We start from the raw sequence: 19,913 nt of genomic DNA, 5'->3' as shown, positions 1-19,913 counted from the left end.
CCACAATTGGTTCACAAGATAAATCGTGCATAAGTATTTTTAAGAAACGGATAAAAGAATAAAAGCGTCCTGTTGCCGTTTTTATCGGAATATTAAAATAACAGTCGAATCTAAAGTTTAAAGTGAATTCCAAGTTTCTGACCTAAACGTTCACTTTATAATATGAAAAACCAACCGGTGATGTTTTAAAATCCTTAGAACAGTAGTTTTGGGTATGTTTAATTCTTTAGAGATTTGCCAACTACTTATATGTGGATCTGTTGAATTAAAGCAAGAACATTGATTGAATTATCTTCGGTCATACCTCTACTACGTCGTTTAAAACAAGGACGATGAAAACTACCAGTTTCTCTTAATCTTCTTGCCTTTCTTTCAAATACTTCTTTGCCATAATGTCTCCTGTCAGGATATCTTACAGAATATATACGTGAGGCAAATGCGGCATTTTGGTGACATTCAATATAAACTCCGATCATATCATATTTCATATCAATTCTGCATTTGATATACTCATCATGAATTATTAGTACTGATAATTAATTACTAATATTACCAATATTAATATCTATTGAAAAAAGTGCGCTCTTCAATTCGAATTATAATATAACACTTCTTAACAATGTTTTGACTCCTGTCAATAAATAAACAATATGAACTCCCCGTCAAATTCATTGTCGTAGCCTACTTAGTTTCGAAAACACTATTTTTAATCATATGAAATAACAATGGTCAAAATCGGTATCAACATTAAGATTCTTCTGCTATAAAAAAATTTGAAAATACCTACTGACTTATTTTTTAATAATTTATAATACAGGGTGGGTCAATACTATACTTACTTATGTTTATGCGTTTTTATTCATATCTCGAGTTCGACAAAAGCTATCAACATGCGGTTTGCGCCATTTTGTTACGAATTTAATCCAGTTCCATGATAATTTACAATAAATAGGTGTTACCATTAAACATTCTTAAGAAAAACAAATTTTAATTTTTTCTATCCGAAAGTACCCTCTACCTATGACAATTCAAACTAAATGCAATTGTTTTATAGTAGATGTAAATTAAATCTTCCACATTCTTTCTAATGACACTAATTTTGTTAAAATCGGTTGATCCAAACCAAAGTTATAGGTATTTATCCACAAGTACTTTCCCACTCTCCCCCACCCTTTATTTGAAAAAATAAAAAAAAATTACTTAAACAACTTTGTGCAGAATTTAGGCCTCTTTCTAGTTTACTTATTTAACACTTGGTATAATTGGACATATTTCCCAAAAAACTGGTTTTCAAAGTTTTCTTCGCAGGTTACGCCCCCTAGCGGTTAACCCAGAAACTTAAAAGTTATTTCCAGCGATTTCTCTTGGCCACTTTTACTAAGGAATTTTTTCTCCTTAAGTTATAACATGAATAGTTTCTGATATATAGCCGAGAGATCGGCTTATTGGACCACCCGGTATACTTTTGATGCGAAGGGACGATATCTAAAAGAGCAAGTGACAGCAGAACTATCTGTTCCTTACACAAAGGCACAAGACGTTTAACGAGACTAGCTATATTATAATATGATACACGCTATATTAAAAGTTAAAAAGGTATCGAAACAAGAAAATTACTTCACATAGTCTGGTATACTTTTTTAATAACAATGTTTTGAACATGTCTCCGAAACCATTTTCTTATGACTCGTATTTCATTTAACATTTTATAAAAGAAAATCTACAATATATAACAACACAAATGTAATTTTTATTACAATTGGTTTGGTTTGAAGATACAGTTTTAAGTTTTTCTCACTTTCTCTTATCTACAACTTCACCTCGCTTATATTTTTTCTTTTTCAATTGTTCATTCATGATAAAAGACTATCTATTTTTTCTGTGGTTTCATATCAGTTATATTTCAATTCAGATTTAATTAAACTGATTAGAGAAACATATATTAGGCTACAGAATTAAGCTAAATTCATTTATAATTAAAGTTATCCATTGTGCACTAGTGCATCACCGTAAGTACCATGGATATTTTAACTGTTTTGTTGTACACAACAGTGGCGACATTATCACTGTATTTATTTTTAAAATGGAACTATTCATATTGGTCAAGAATAGGACTGGAATACCTCAAACCATTATACTTTTTCGGAAACACGATTAGTTTGTTACGCGGAGTGTCAATGGGTGACACTTTCAAGAATATTTACAATGACATGAAGGCCAAAGGTTTCAAACATGGAGGCCTTTTTTTCTTTTTTCTCCCGCTTTATATGCCTGTAGATTTGGACATCGTGAAAAACGTTTTGCAGAATAATTTTGAACATTTCATGAACCATGGTATATACCACGACGAAGAACGTGAACCGATCACGGCACATTTGTTTAGTTTGGAGAATGATAGATGGAGAATGTTAAGAAAGAAGTTGTCACAAACTTTCACTTCCGGTAAGTTCTGTCTTTATTTTTTATATTTTTTTAAATATTGACAACAAGACTTATTTTATTACCTATTTCTAGATTATGCCCATTCATATTTTATTCTATCGTAAGCTTGACTTTGAACATGACCTTGTTGCATTTTTGTAATTATGTTCCGTTCTTTGCTTTCACTTGTCACAGTTTTTTTACTGGCCTTTTTTATTTTGCCATTTTTTATACGTTACATTTTTTGGGAAGTTTTATACTTTACTTAATTTGCGCACCTACTCTGATCTCTTGAGTTCAACTCCTTTCGTTACCCCTTTAATTATTGTATACTTTGTTCCAGCAGAATATTTTTCATTCTACTTTGTCTTATATTTTCCAATTATTTATAATTTCTAACTTACCGTTTATTTATTTCTTTAATTTGTATTTTCCCGCTTGTTTTCTAGTGTTATAACATTTGCTTAATCTTTTTGTATTTATTATAGGCCTTATTTATGTAAAAGAAAAATTTGGTATAATTAATTAAAAGAAAAGACTTTACTTACTAACAAAAGCAAGTTGAATATCTTATTTTTAGTGCTTTATTTTTCTTCTTTTTATATTGATTTATTAAATTGTGCTATGCTGAGTAGAATGACAGGCGTTTTGCTAATTAGACCAAAAAAAATTAGCAAATGAAAAGCCTTTTTCGTGACATTCTTTGATACAGATATCTAACAACTGCTTTTGATCAATTTGATAACAATAGGTAAAAAACAAAATATGCAAAAGATTTAACGTAATTTTTACTTATAAACAATATATAAAAAATGTAAGATCGCTATTTGATTTTAAATACTTTACTTTAAAGGTGAAGACTGGTAAATTATATGGAAAAGTAACACAATTTTACTGAAAAAGTATAAAAATCCTTTAAGATGAGAATTTGTAAAGTTTATTTTATGTTTATTAATTATTGCAAAAGTAACTACAAAAGTGCAAACTATTAATAACTTTTCTAAAAATGCACAAAAAACCTTAATTTCGCGTAATAATAAGGACAACATCACAAGTATTCAGCTACAAAAATTCCAAAAAGTTTCACTTAACAATTACTGCAAAATTGAAATTGTTTATCCCAGAAAGTTTTTATCTACAACATTAATATGCGTAAACTTATTATATTATAGGTCTATATGAATTCTGAAACCACCAAATTGAACTCTTTTCGAAAAAAAAAAAATGGAACATGATTTTTAATCAATTCACCTGAAGGAAACCAACTACACTAGGAAAAAAATTCTGGATGATCATATTGAGATCATCGACATCTTTATTTTTTTCGTATTATTTTTCGCACCAATATTGCTCGTTCAGCCAGCCAAGTATGGTTATTGAACTGTTAAGCTATATCTGGAAAAATAAGCTCTTCTTTTGCGTCTGTGATGTGACATAAATCTGTGGATAATGTGATGAATCCGGTCAAGGTGTCTACTGCGACTTTACCATTTTCAATGTCTAACAACTGCTTCAAAAACACATTTGCAGTTTCATCTTGTTACAAAAATACTCGCATGTTAGTTGTTAATTGGTCTTTCTTTACGTGCAGCCATAAATTTAATGATTTAAGGCATGCGTTTAGTTCATTAGCAATAGTTGATCGGAGAATAACTGAACGAGTCTGAAGAAGAGCAACTGACAACAGAATTATGGCCCCACTAAAAATATTTTGGTTGTCACGAAAATCTTTCAACGTTCTGTCCAATTCCTTTAGTGACCTCTTATGAGCCATTGTGCATTCGTTCTAGACAACCAAGTTGCGTATCTGTAAGATCTTGGTCATTGTGTTATTTTTGGCAATGTTGCAAATTGTTGTTTCGTTGATTTGCATGTTTAATGCTGATTTCAAGGCAGAATGTGTAGTTTGTCGCGTTCTAGCAGAGTCGCTGCTATTCCAGATTAAGCCAAGAGCTACATCATTTTGCAATCTGATCATCTCTAAAATCAATAAAATTAAGGTCCCTCCGAGAACATCAAGGAAGTAAGTTTCACCAGATCCACTGTTCATAGCTTGTTGATTTAATTGTGGAACATATTTACTGTTTCCGCCAATGTTTCAGTGTCGTACCTTTGCAGCATGTCAGCATGTCCCTTTGCAACTCGTAGTTTAATTCATCGTACCTATGACGATTGAGTGCTGCCATTCCCAAACACGATAACACTTTATTTGCCATCAATAAAAACATATGTTCTATTATGATCAATGTCTCATTGTAAATTTCTGCAGTCATTTATAGTGTAGGATTTAAAGTTCGACGGTGCACACGATGCAAAACATCCTCAGACATGTCATCCCTATACTTAATCCAAAAATCTTTTGGATTCGAGGGGAAACATGCTGATATGATAATGGCAAATAATGTACGAATGCGGCAATGAAGATATTACAAAATTGTTAGCCATCTTAAGGGTTCCCAAGGGATCTGGAGGTGGGACTAATTGTGGCAAGTTCACTCTGCATAACATAATCCAGTAGATTCATCCCTCTATTTTAACACCATAATATTTACAAATTATTGTCATTTCCCCAATTGTTGCCGATTTGTCAGCAGAATAATCTATTGCCGGATCATAGTGGAATGCAGTTCATTCTATGATCACAGAAGCACTGTGTCTGCGGGATCTCTCAATTTGATTATGTTGTACTGGCTGCTGTTGTGTTTAATATGCAGGGGAACTTGTTGCATTATAAGCCTATCTACTTCACTGTTACTTACTAAACAAGACGATTCTGACATAACAATACGACTATTTTCTTGATCTGTCTCTCTCTGGTCAGTAGTGCGATTAGTACGTAAGGTAGCTCCTCGCACATTTGATTGACTACGACGACCTAAATCAGGTTGTCTTCTTCTCAGGATCGTAATTAGCGGTAAAGTGTCACTATTACAGGAAATTTAAAAAAAATAGCACGTAACTTGAAATGTCACTATCACAAAGGATCACCGAAGTAAAGAAAGTTCTCGTTTACGTAGCGATTAGTCATTTACAAAGAGAGAAGGATGCACTCTTTGTCATAAAAAAAATCGATCGATATATTTGTTGGTTTTCATATATTACCTGTCAAATATTATGTGGGAATAAACCACAGTTAAAGGTTAAATTAATTTTATTGACGTTCCAATTTCCACTTCGGAAATCGTTCTCAAAATACAAACATTGGTAAATTAAACATTTTTTTTTTTTATTTGAAAATCAAATTTATACATATTAATTTTTATTGAATTATGTTTATTATTTTTACAATTGTTTTTCTTGACTAAAAAAATACAAATATATTTTAAACAAATTAATTGTTATAAATTTTGTATAATTGTAAATAAATATAGAAAAATTAAGTATGTGAATTGTAATTTGTCAATTCCCTGGTCTATAATATATTTTCTAATAATTTACAGATGATACATTTATTTATTTATTGGTCCTTTATTATACCACTTAGTTGAATTTTTTATTTATTTTTATTTATTTTTGTTTTAGGTAAAATTAAGATGATGTATCCCACACTATTTTCATGTTCTACTGGAATAAAAGACAGATTAGAGAAACATGCCGAACTTCAAGACGCCGTGGACATTAAGGATCTATTTATGCGTTTCACCATTGACGTCATTAGCTCTGTTGCTTTTGGTCTAAACTCCAACTCTTTAGAAGAAAACGAATCAGAAATTATCGACATAGCATACAAAATGTTTGATGCTGTCTCTCCCAGGGAACGTTTAAAGGAGGCAGCGATTTTCTTGTTTCCCAAACGGTTTTTGAAGGCTATTAACTTTAAATTCATGAACGAAAACATAGAGAAATTTTTCTTCGGCATGGTGGGTAATACTGTAAAATACAGGGAAGCCAATAACATATATAGAAAAGATTTTATGCATTTGTTACTACAACTGAAAAACAGGGGTAAACTATCGGATGATAAACGAATTATCAGCGAAAAGGGGGAACAGATTGGAGAAGATTTTATTAGTTTTAACGAGTTGGTGGCTCAATGTTTTGTCTTTTTTACTGCCGGGTTCGAAACTTCTGCTACAACGTTATCTTTTGCTATGTTGGAATTAGCTTTAAATCCAGATATTCAGGAAAAGCTTAGAGAGGAAATTATTACAGTTTTGGAAGATCATGATGGAGAACTAAGTTACGAAGCAGTAATGAAAATGGAATATGCGGAAAAAGTAATTTATGGTTAGTAAAGTAAAATTTTTTATTGTTGATGGTAAATTATATTTAAATATAAAGAACTTAATTACTCGACAGGTTTTCAATGAGCAGCATCTTTCTTTTTAGAAGAGTATTTCAATGTTAATAAGCTTATATTTTTCTATTGTTGTTTATACATTAAGCAGTTTGGATTGATACAATTTTAAATAATTTATTATTTTAGAAACTCTTCGAAAGCATCCCCCTGGACCTGTTATACCCAGGATTTGTACAAAGGACTATCATGTGCCAAACACGAATATTACCATCACAAAAGGAACGCGAGTAGTTATTCCAGGTTTGGCTATCCACAATGACCCCGATATTTATCCTGAGCCAGAAAAGTTTGACCCTGAAAGGTTTAGTGAAGAAAATAGAGCAAAAAGACATCCTTGCGCATTTTTGGCATTTGGAGAAGGTCCCAGATATTGTATAGGTGAGTTCTGTTTTGCACACAAAAAACACAAACTATGTACAACTCAATTTGAACATATTACTTAAAAGTTTGTCACACTACTAAATGTCTACCCAATCAAGTGTTCAAAATGTCCTCCGTTGTTGATTTGACCGTATTCTAAACAATGGTAGAATGCGTCAGTACATGTGTTCACGTTTATCTAGAAATTAATATGCTTTTCATCGGCAATGCTTTCTCTTAGCTCTACAATACTTGCTGGTTAAGTTTTATAAGTTCTACTTGTTAAGTATCCCCTATTAATATAATCTATAGGAATTAAATCGGATGAACGAGGAGGCCATTCTATACTACCTAATCTACCAATCGATCGTCCGAGAAGTGTCTGATCTAAATAGTGCCGAATATTTACTTCAAAATAAGCTGAAGCCTTCTGAAACCATATCGTATTAAAATTGGCTCAAAACTTATTTTCCAGGACAATTACATTTCAAAGCAGCATTTAATTGTCGCTTATTAAGTTTCGTTATATAAAAACGGCCCGATTAATTAAGGGTACTCATCACTGGGTGTAGCTCCCACAGTGTCAAATTTTCTGTCTTTCAAACATATTGTTTATTGTTATATTGATAACAGATTACAATAAATTAAGGTATTTAAAGAAAAGTGTGGATTTACCTCACTCAAATACCTTAAATTTTGTAGAAAATTTTTTGCAGTGTAAAAAATTCTTCGGAAGAACATATCTTGTTAACGAAGTTATACATTACTTTCAATTACTTTTCACTACATATTATCGCTGGTCTTAGTCATCTTCATTTAATAATACTTGCAACAACTGCAACACTCAAGACTGAAAGAATGACCTTGAATACATCATGTATTTGTGATGCATGCTCTGCGTGAGGATGTATGTGGATCTTTAACGAAACTATGCATAAATCTAAAGTTTTATTGTAATTAATAACAGTTTTTATTCTACCTAATCGAACGTCACCTTTTACTTGTCTAGTGTCTGTCTACAATTGTTTGTACCATCGCTCTATGGATAGAAGAATGGTTAGGAAAAGTATCGTTAAACAAGATGGCTACTTCACTATAAGATATTTTTCAGTAATTCGGTCTTTTTCATTAAAAAACATCTTTATTGTAGAGCTTTAAACAACACATAAAAACAGTCAGCTTTAATTATTAATACAATTTATTTTACAAAACTTTTCAATAAACCTCAAGCTATTGTTAGTTTTATAAATTAATGTCAAAATGACAGCATTCTATATCAACTGAATTACTTTAAAACTATTTGGCACTAAGAAGTTGCATTTATTTAAGACCATTGTGAATAATCAAATACTAAGTGTTACATATGATTAAACTCGTACTAGCAAGCATTAAATTTAAAATCTTTATATTGCAGAGTAGGTGTATCTCGGTATTTTTACAATTCGAATCATCCATTTAAGAGATATTTAGACGTTTCCAGACTTTTTGACCATATATATGTATCACTCGATCCATTTCTTTCATAGCATCTGTCGTCATTGTCCGCATTCTAGACTTCTTCATCTTCCACTATCTAAACACATTACAAGTTTCTCTTGCTCATTGCCTCTTGATGTTAGCTCCGCAACTTGTTTTGTTTCTTTCTTTTTGCTGCTCTTTCCTTTTTCCATTTCCTTTCCATCCTTCATGCTATGGCATGCTGGACGAGCTATACAGTCTGTAGTCATCACCCTGAGGTATGACTGCCAACACAAAGTGTATAAATATTCATACGCTTATAAAACGCACCTACTGGATCATAAGAGCTGTCACATTTTACTCTTTTTCAACTTGTTTTAAGTGAAATGTCTTAAGCCTTTCCTATCAGACTTTCTTGGCTAACTCTTGTTTCTTGCGGCCAGGAATGGTTATTACGTTTTCGAGAGCAAACTGGTCACTATGTTTCCTTTTACTGCACACTCTAAAACTCGCCAACACGCTTGACCATCGCGGCGTTTGAAGGCCAAATTTCCCCTCATGATGGATACGTTAAATGTACGGCTCTCAGTACCCAGCGGTTCTAATTTGGCTGACCAAGGTGGCGGTCAGAACAGAGTTGGAGCAGAGCTAAGAATTATTGAAAGAGATTAGTCCACCATACCAAACGACAAATGCATATATGTGCCTATAACGTAAAACCTCTATCAACAGAAGCATTAATAATAGAACTGGAGGAAGAACTAAAACAGATAAAATAGGATAACGCCGGTTGGTATAAGCGAAGTTAGGCGTCGAGGAGAACAAATAATACTAAGTCTGGAAATACATATACTCCATTTCAGAGGAAACGAAGAGTCATCTGTCGGATGATGATAATTTTTCTTTTCTTCAGTAGTTTCTAATTCCATGCTGCTTTCGGGAGTCGCGACTCATTCATTCAGATTATATGTCCATACCACCTTAATTCTTGTTGTTGTTTCATTGCTTATACGAGTATCTTTTTGGGTCCAATGATATCTTTTAAAATTCCTCATTACATTCGACACATCCGTTTTCATAGCTGTCAATCGTTTTTTGTCATATTCTGTCCAACTTTATGTTTCGGCATTATGGAGTGCGATACTTTTTACCATCTTATTGTAGCAATATTTGGGTAACATTTTTTGTGCCAGAATATTTACTTTATTCTGATTGGTTTATGTTTTCTTTAATTCTATATACGTTGTTTGAATCACCTCGAGTGTTGAATTTTTCTGTTATTAATTTGATTCTTTATATAAATATAAAGATTACTTAGTTTATTACTACGATCACCACGAGAATTTCTCTTTCAATAATATAGCCATTTTAATTTAAAAAATAAACTTAAGGGTTCTTGATATTGACGTCAGAAACTTTTATTGAGATTAAAATCAAACATACCTACGTAAATACCTAATGCAATTGTTATCGATTGCCGATTCCTATTCCAGTAAAATTCAGAATTTTAAATTGAATCTAATAATTTTATTTAAACTATCCACTTGTGAATAATAGATAACTAATTTTTTCAATTATTTGTAATAATGTATCCACTCAACCTAGTTTTGTCAAAAACTTTATGTTAACATTTAGATAAAATGTATTTATGTTAACGTAATGTTTTTTTTTTTTGGAAAATATTTTAGAAATTTAATAATTATGCGATCTTTAATTCATTTGTATAAAAGAAGTAGTAAAACATAGTATGATAACAAGTAGTATACCATAATTCAAGTCTCACCATTCTCCTATATGTATTTCGTGGTCTACGACTCATCAATGAGACTTGTGAACATCAAATTAAACTGAAACTCAGTGTCTAGCTGGCAATTATTATGAGAATATATCAGTAGGTATATGCTAAAAGTGACCTCTATATGCCGAAAAATGAAGTCCTAAAACAAATCAAAGCGTATCAGAAAGCTAACAGGCGATGTTAGGAATATCTTCTTTTTATCCAGGACCGATTCTATGGAGTCGGCCGCCTGCGTGCGAAGACCTAATGTGTCCCCGTTTAAGAATAAAAAGTAAAACACCAATAAAAACGCTAATAAAATTTAAAATGCAGGCCAGTGAAAAAATACCTTACCAAGATACTTGAAAAATAAAATCTTTACATAAAAATGGAAATTTTAAAATTAGAATTACAAAACAAAAGTATTCACTGAGAAAATACAATGTAATAAAAAATACTCCTTGAGCATCAATTTCGTCAAACAAATATACAAGTCAGTCCTTCTTTAAAGCCTACCTAATAGTCTAAGAAATATTTGTAAACTTTTCTGCCCTTCTGGAATGCAAATTTGTCAATAATTTTCCTGATATCAGTTTTTTCAGAGAATTCGGATTCGACAAAGATATTGGCCAAATCTGTACGCCTTTCTTGTGTCCTATGATTTCCTAAGTAATTTTTTTCCCTTGAAAAACAGAAAATGAGATTATGTTTGATTATAAGTTCTAAGATATCAGTTGGCTGTTTTTCACTTGGAAAATATCCTTAAATGAAGTGATTTTATTAAAGAGTTCTTTACATTCTATATTTTTCACGACATTTTCTTCTTCATGTACCAGTAATTTTTAAGTCGATGCAGGCTTTCATAAGATTATTATTAGAAATGCTATGAACATCTACAGAAAGCTCATACTCATATTGAATAGGATAGCTCAGATAATAAGGTACATCTTTTTTTTACTAAGAGGATGACGTGTTTAAGAAATGCAAAATAGAAAGCAATCTTGCATTACTGGACGGGATTTGAAACTGCTTCATCACTGCCCTCACAATCAAGTAAGCGGACCTTTTTCTTAAGGTTCGCAATAGGAAATTCAGGATAAATACTTAAATTTTTGACAAGTATTATTGTCGATTCGACAATTTTTTTAAAGTTATCGTCATATCTTTTAAATTCCAAATATTTTTTAAGACTATCTAAGCCGTGAATGTATTACATTGCATTTAATTTATAATTGTAAAGCATTTTACTTAAGACATCAACTGTTGATAATAAATTATGCCAAATTACAACTAAACATAAAAATTTTAATGTTCTTATAAACTTTTAATTATTGTTCCCCAATTAAGACATTTAGTGTAGTATTAATGTTTCTTAGGTTTGTTTTAGAGGTCTAATTGCATTGATACGACTTTCCCACCTTATTTCACTTAACATTTATAAAGTTAGACTTTTCGCATGCTCTTTTAGTAAATCTCATCGATATCGGAAGGTAGAATTTTCACCGATAGAGCTGACAGTGTTACTAATGATCATATTTAATTAATGAGTGGCACAGGGCACGTATAATACTCTTGAAATAATTTTAAAAATCCATTTTTGAAGTCTTATATGCTTTCCTTGCATGTTCAATCCTTTGTCGTAGCCCTAAGCCCATGTATCTTCAGAATCGAGCTGAAGGCTAGGTAATACCTATTCTAATAGAAAATGCCTTTAAAAAATTACCGTTATCTATCTTTTTAATACAACTTCGTAATAGTTCGTGTGAGTGCAAAATTCTAACTCGCTAAAAATTGTTTCACAGTAATTACGCTTTCAATATGACACACCATTTCTTTTTCTCTCGATTGTAAACATTTTGTTGTTCTGCTTCAATACTACAATTTTTTCAAGCCTCATCTTTAATCCGTACCACGATCTAATAGTGTTTACGTGTTTTGGAGAATTTTAGTGCTTATTAAGGTAATCCGAAACAAAAACCTTCAGAAAGAACTTACCATAAAATAATAATATATCATACAGTTCGGTTGATTAAAACACGTTTTTACTTACTTTTAATTATTCCTCACACTTATTAAGATTGTGTTAACATCCCAGATTTAGCCATACGGGTCACACTCCCTTTAAGGGAAAAATTCACTCATCCCAGATACCTACGGTATCAAAAGGATTGAGCTCTGGTAGGACTCTTTCCATGTTATCGAGTCCGAGGTGACTTAGTACGTCGGTGTATCTCCCAAAAATTTTCGAACGCATCTGGATGTCGTATGCAGCACAGCTTTCTGCATGATCTTATATAGATGTTCATTTAGACCCAATTTTTTTTATGTTTTCTAGGAGAATCTTCGGAATAACTTCAGTGGTAGAAACAATAATAGGTACGTCTGGGTATCGTTTGTTTGTAAAAGTCCCAGTTTAAATGCTATCTATCTAAAGTAAGTTTTTACTTACTTTTAATTATTTCTCACACTTATTTAGATTGTGTTAACATCCCAGATTTAGCCATACGGGTCACACTCCCTTTAAAGGAAAAATTCACTCATCCCAGATACCTACGGTATCAAAAGGATTGAGCTCTGGTAGGACTTTTTCCATGTTATCGAGTCCGAGGTGACTTAGTACGTCGGTGTATCTCCCAAAAATTTTCGCACGCATCTGGATGTCGAATGCAGCACAGCTTTCTGCATGATCTTATATAGATGTTCATTTAGACCCAGTTTTTTTTATGTTTTCTAGGAGAATCTTCGGAATAACTCCAGTGGTAGAAAGAATAATAGGTACGTCTGGGTATCGTTTGTTTGTAAAAGTTCCAGTTTAAATGCTATCTCTTGATAAAGGATCTTCCCTACTGAGTCATGTAGTTCTTTATATTCAGTTGCAGCAAATGCCCGGTAGTCCCCGGTAAGATGTTGGATGGTCTCTTGGGCTTGACATCCATATCGGTATTGGTCGTTTTAAACCTGAGGGTCTTTGACGATATATTTCAGGTAATTTTTGGTTGGTACAACCAGATCCTGAATAGCAAGTAATGAACCTTTTGTTTTAGGGAATATCTTTCCTGATGTTAACCAATAATTCGTCGGTATATTGTCGACATAGTCTTGACTGACTTCATTGGGATGTCGCCCGTGCAGAGATTTACCCATCCAGATGCGCATTTTTTTGTTCTTATTAAGATGGTTTATGCGCATTTCTTGTTCCCCCAGTTTGATCGGTTTTGTGTAATCTATTGCACAAATCGCGCGATGAAGAGTGGATGTCGTTTTTTCTACTGCACTTCGAGGATGATGTTTTTGTGCCTTTGTGAGGTGTGTTCGTATTTTTCGCTGAAGAGTTTCTATATCTGTTTTAGTCCTCTTAATAATCTCAATTCTACTATTAATATGTCAAAGAAGTAGCTGGTTTACCCTTCGTATGAACTCCGAAGTTAATTCGATTTTCATTTGTTTATGGTCAATTTTCCGCGCTTGCTTTACTCCTAGATATTTATACATGCCATTTTCGCCCATAGCCATTATTATTGTTATTATTTTATTGTATGTTAAATCGACACTAAACAAACATTTTAAAATTAATAATATGGTTTCTCTCATTTTATCTTTTATATACTGGTAGCAGAAAAAAATGCCTTTTAAGTTCTAAGTTACAAAGTATAATGCATAGTAAGTATACGCGTTATGAATAAGCCCACGTTAGTATCGCTTTAAGGCAAAAGCACCCTTTAACTATTGTCGCTTCTGCCACGAGTTTTGCTATTAAATGAGAAACTTGTCAATGTATGTATACAGTAAACAATAGTGGACCTGCACATTTTGCACTACACTCTTTCATGTTATTTTCATCATATTTGATGTTTTGTTTTGAGAAATACGTGAAAAATTTTATTTTTTGATTCATTTATTGATAAAATTAGATGCGGCCTACGACAGGTGCACACCTGCTAGGATCGGCACAGTTTCCACCACTACACACAAAGTTTACCTATGTAGAACGTACCCTATAACATATATCTATTTCTTAGTAAATTAAAAAAATATCTCATTAGAAAATTTTTTATTTAAAACGAAGAATTAATATTATAGCACTTATATTGTATTAAAAAAAATCTTGAAATACATGACTAATACTGTTAATTTCTTTTACAGGTTCCAGATTTGGTATATTAGAATGCAAAGTAGCGCTATCAATAATTTTAAGCAACTTCAGAATAGGACTTCATCAAAAGACCAGACTTCCAATAAAATATGCATATACGAATGCTTTTATTTTGGGTGTTAGAGGAGGAATTTGGATAACAGTATCTAAACTAAATGAATGAATATGGAACAAATCTTTGAAACAATCCAATTTTATGAGCTTAGGGATGGAATCTAAAACAAAGAAATCTCAAATAACTTATTTATATAGGATAATTTTTTATATTGATAATATAAAATTAGAACAACTGAACCAAAGAAACGTAAAAGTGCAATAAGTACAAACCTTGGCCTTAGTTAACTTTACTTCAATTTGGTATGACATCACTTTTTAATTATTTAAGGCTATCTTGATTTTAAAATGAATTATCGACGCTAATAAATCAGTACTTCACTTTAAAACCTTCACAATAGTTTTAGATAAGTTATTGGCTTACTTTTACTGTCTGTGCATATTTAGAAAAACTGGAGCAAGGACGAATTAGAAAATTAGTTACAAAATATTTTATCTTGTTTGGAAAACTTTTTCTTTCTTCTTTAGAAATGTTTTTTGAAAATGTTAAAACCTTTTGCAGTTATCTTATGTAAATTCATAATGCTATTTTCAAATAGAAACTAAACCAAACATTAAGAAGTGATGTCATTAATACAGTAATTTATTGAATTTTTGACCATGATTTGAAGTTTTAATGCTATCATCCATGTATACGATGGAAAAATGCCTAAATGTCTTAATTAAATATTTTGTTAACGGTCCAATTTTTTTGTTGATTTTATTCAAAAACTAGGTTATACCTGTTTCTATATAGTAATTGATACTATTGAAGTGGCACTTATTTCATGCAACTTATACTTAAAAAAATAGTTTATTTTTTACTAAATGATATTCATTTAGTTGGTAAGCCGAAATAAACATTAAAACTTTAAATCAAATATATTTCTTGGATCAACATGAGGGTATTACCAAACCTTAAATCGAACTCCTCCTTTTTTTCTTTTTATAATTTCAAATGTATATTTTCTATTTTTATTACTCAAAATTAACTTTTTTTCCTCCATTAATAAATCTTCAATAAATTAAGGAAAGCTGTTGAAGTTGCCTGGTTATATAATATCTACCATGAACTTTCTGTGTTTAAGGAGAGTTGAGGACTGATCCAACAATATTACTCAAGAATTTAGTTAATTATTTCATTTTTAATTTGTGAATAGTTTTATAGTGGTTTTCGTATTTATTTATAGATACATAATTTTATGTATCTTGATTTATGTATCTTTGGTTCTAGTTTAGTTTTATAATATGAATCAAAAAGGGTTTTAAAGCTTGTTGTGTATGTATTAGTTATACCTTACTAACTCACGGCATTGACATTGTATAAACACCTAGTTTTTTCACTGCTCTCGTTACTGTATATATTAAATGAAATATAATTATTTAAATAAATTTACTTGTTTTTTTATTTGTTTTAGCTACTAGATAGATAGATAGACACTTATTGTTTTTAAAAACTACACTTTACGTAAACAATGTGTATAGAAAGTAATAAAAATAATAATAACCAGTCTGGTATATAAGTAATAACAAATATAACAAAAAGCTCACGCTCACGCTTGTTGTACGTGACCTCGATGCTCAGGTTTCGCGACTGTAGGTCTTTTGACCTGCCTGCGGTTCGTCTTTATGTTTGTGCCTCAGAATTCACTTGATATAGTAGCATTGTTGTCTGCTGTAACAGAGGGTTATTAATATAGGTTAAGCTGAAATAATAATGGAAAGAAAGTAGCAATGGGTGGGGTGTACACTCCTAGGTGTATACGGCCATCATACACTCGTGTATATATTTTTTGGTTTTTATAACAACTAAATAAGAGACATAAAATAATATAGCGATTTTTTCTGTTACTGCGTACGTTAGACTATCCCATGGCTATCTCATTGTTTATTAATCTTCTGGGTTATCTTTATATCCTGCTAGCTGTTGCCTAGGTCGTCTATGTATCCTCCTTACGTTTTCGTCATAGTCTGTCAACTCTCGTAATAATCTGCTTGGGTGGTACCTGAAGTTGTTGAATATCTCGTGTGCTCTTTCGTCCATTGTTCTCAAGATTCCCCATTTTTGTGATTCCCTAAATACATACCTTAATGGAACGTACTTATAATCCGTTCACAAATTGTTGAGATCACGAAATGTGCCTCAAAGTCATAAAACGGTCGTAAAATTTGTATCAACATAGGCGTTCCTGAGGTGTTTATTCATTAAAATTAATGCGTTTTACATTTATTTTCCTTGTCAAAATGTTTATCAATATTAATAATGTTTTAATACTAATATATTTATCGGGCTACGTGACCTGCCCAGCGCCATTTCATTTTTGTAATTTCTTCCACAATATCTCTAATCTTCGTTCTACGTCTTATCTCGGTGTTTTTAATCTTGTCTCTCAGTGATATTCCAAGCATGATTCATTTCATTGCTCTTTGCGTTGTTTCTAATTTTTTAGCAGATCTTTTGTTAGGGGCTACTGTCTCTAAGCCATAGGTACAAACTGGTAGTATGCATGTGTTAGACACTTTTTTCTTTAAGATTAAAGGAATGGAGGTGTTTTTCAAAATATATGCTAGTTTGACGAAAGCACACCATGCCAGTTGTGTTCTTCTTTTAATTTCAGCATCTTGATTTGGTTTTCCCAGTTAGATGACATGACCTAGATATACATACATTTTCTATGGTATGATTTTGTATTGTTACATTTGTCTGGTCCCGGCTCAGTATTTTTGTTTTTTTTTGCAGTTCATTTTTAAGCCTATCGCTACTGAAACTGCATTCAATTGTTGTAACATATCAATGAGTTCCTGGATATTATCGGCTAATAAAACTATGTCATCTGCGAATCTCAAGTGGTTTAAGTATGATCCGTCGACGTTGATACCATAGTTGTTCCATTCTAGTTTCTTAAAAATGTCTTCTAGAGCAAGAGTAAATAGTTTGGGAGAAATGGTGTCTCCTTGTCTTACTCCCCGTTGTAGTCTTATGGGATTAGTTTTTGTGCTTTCTTCCAGCTTTATCTGCATGGTGGCATTTTCAGATATGTTTTAATTATGTTAGTGTATCTTAAATCTATACGTGCATTTTCTAGAGATTCAAGCACTGCACATAATTCGATGGAATCGAATGCTTTATGAAAATCGACGAACGCTATACAAATTGGAACATTATACTCGGTGCATTTTTTTATCAGTGTTCTTACGGTATGCAAGTGGTCTATGGTACTAAAATGTTTTCTGAATCCAGCCTGCTCGATAGGTTGATAGAAATCGAGCTTATGTGTTAGGCGGTTGGTTATAATTTTAATTAGTAATATATACAGGATGTGATAGCAAGGATATTGGCCGGTAATTCTCGATGTTTGCTTTGTCTCCTTTCTTGAATATTAGAATGACTTCGGAATTGTACCATCCTTAAGGAATCTTTCCTTCATCAATTACTTTATTAAATAAAATATTTATTACCTGTTCCATTTTTCTGCCACCAATTTTTACCATTTCAACTGTAATTTTATCCTCTCCCGGACATTCATTCGTTTTTATTTATTATTTCCCGGTATTTCTTCTGAGCCGGTGTTAATTATTGTTCGTTCAGTACGTCGTTGTTGTGGTTGTGTATTTACCGAGTATAATTTAGTGTAGAATTTTTCAATCGCCTCGCTTATTTCCTTTCTGTCTCGGACAGTGACAGTTTTCTCATTTTTTATTTCTATAATTTTTGTTATGCCGCTTGAGTTTTATGGTTTCACTACTTTTATATTGCAGTTATCTTGTATTATATCTTTTATTAGATTGTTAGTATAGTTTCTATGATCGTTCCTAATTTCTTTCTTCACGTTTTTGTTTAAACTTTTGAAGCTGTCCGAAGTTCGATCTGTTCTGTTTCGTCTTACTTGGAGTAGTTTAATTGTATTAGGTTGAAGTTTACATGTTTTGGCTGTTTTCGTGTTTAAGCATATTTTCTTAACCGATATTGTTACAGTTACTTTTATTTTATTGGCTAGTCCGTTTATATCCATTTGTTTTAGTGTCTCTATTGATTTGAGTCTTGTGCTTAGCTCTTTTTGGTATTCCGTTTGTTTTTGAAACAGGACGTCGGTGGTTGGGTATCGATCTTGTTGTTCAAGACGACTAACGGCGATTTTGTTGTTCATTTTGCAATAACTTTCTTGTTTATCATCCGATTTTAATTTAGCTTATCTCATTTTGTGTATCTTTTTTTTCTAAAATCTGTTGACGTCAAATCTTTAAATAAACAAGTTTTAAGTTAAGAGCATAATAATGAGTTTTCATTTTAACTGTCAAGCCCGTCTATACTAAAAATTCTCATTTTTTATTAACTTTGGTTTAGAAGGATTCTTTAGAATAAAAGAGTTTTAAGTTTTGTAGGTAAACAAACGCAGATGTATGGATGCCAGCATGATAAATTTATTTAATTACAATGTTGGATACATTCACACTTAATCACATATAATATATTTAAATTGTAAGTTATAATTAAAATCCTTTTTAAAAATGCATAGGCAATTCTCAATATTCTTATGAACATGGATTTTTTATAATAAATTGGACACATTTTTATAATTCTCTAATATTTACACTTTTTAAGACAAACGAAATTAGATAAATGAGTTTGATGAGTTTTATATACTATATTAACAATAATAAAAGGAGAAAAATTATCAGCATAGTAAGTAACAAATACAATGATCAAATTGATAGTATTAAGAGCTTGAACGCAAATTAGGAGACATTGGATAACCGAAAAGGGTCCAAATGATACCTATTAATCTCTAAACTACTTCTGTCGTTTTAAAAAGACTCTTAAGAAGATATCCTAGTCTTGGTGCCAATCTTTATAAGATACCTGAAAAAAACAATACGGCTCGCGATGTCCATATGCGTAAGAAAATGTATGGGAGGTATTTCAACGTACCAGGTCATCTAGGGTTGGAAAGATAATAAAAACAGACTCGGAAATGTCCCATTGAAGATCAATTTTTATGATGCCTTAGGTGTTTGGGATACGTAAATTTTCCTCTTACTAAGTGACAACTGTGTGGCTTAAATTTGAATGGATCTGAAAGTGTATTATTACTTCAAAAGTACGGACATCAAAAATATGTTGAATATAAATAAGTCTAACAGGAATTCAATAGTAAATAAACAAAATAAAATAGTTTCAATTCCTATTAGTAAGGATCCAAAGCAAGGCTGCTGAGAAGCACATACACTCTTCAAAATTTACCTGAATGAGGCGCTCTCAGTGCGAAGAAAAAAGTGCTGCAATATGGGTATCCTGACGAACAAGCCAATTTAGCTCAAGAGAACAGTAACATACACTGTATGCTTAGAAA

At 31.8% G+C, this 19,913-nt stretch overlaps 1 protein-coding gene across 1 annotated transcript; it reads left to right on the top strand.

Annotated features, from left to right (window-relative positions):
- Positions 1-1,975: 1,975 nt before the first annotated feature.
- Positions 1,976-15,954, top strand: LOC140447830 (probable cytochrome P450 6a13). Its single transcript, XM_072540718.1, has 4 exons — positions 1,976-2,442; positions 5,944-6,648; positions 6,848-7,099; positions 14,460-15,954. Exons 1-4 carry the CDS (start codon positions 2,019-2,021, stop codon positions 14,630-14,632), a joined length of 1,554 nt encoding a protein of 517 aa, XP_072396819.1. The 5' UTR covers positions 1,976-2,018; the 3' UTR covers positions 14,633-15,954.
- The last annotated feature ends 3,959 nt before the right edge of the window (positions 15,955-19,913 follow it).

The sequence above is a fragment of the Diabrotica undecimpunctata genome, chromosome 8 (genome assembly GCF_040954645.1).
Source record: "Diabrotica undecimpunctata isolate CICGRU chromosome 8, icDiaUnde3, whole genome shotgun sequence".
Taxonomy (NCBI): Eukaryota; Metazoa; Arthropoda; class Insecta; order Coleoptera; family Chrysomelidae; genus Diabrotica; species Diabrotica undecimpunctata.
Note: the sequence above shows the minus strand (reverse complement) of the source record. Positions and strands in the feature narration are given on the sequence as shown.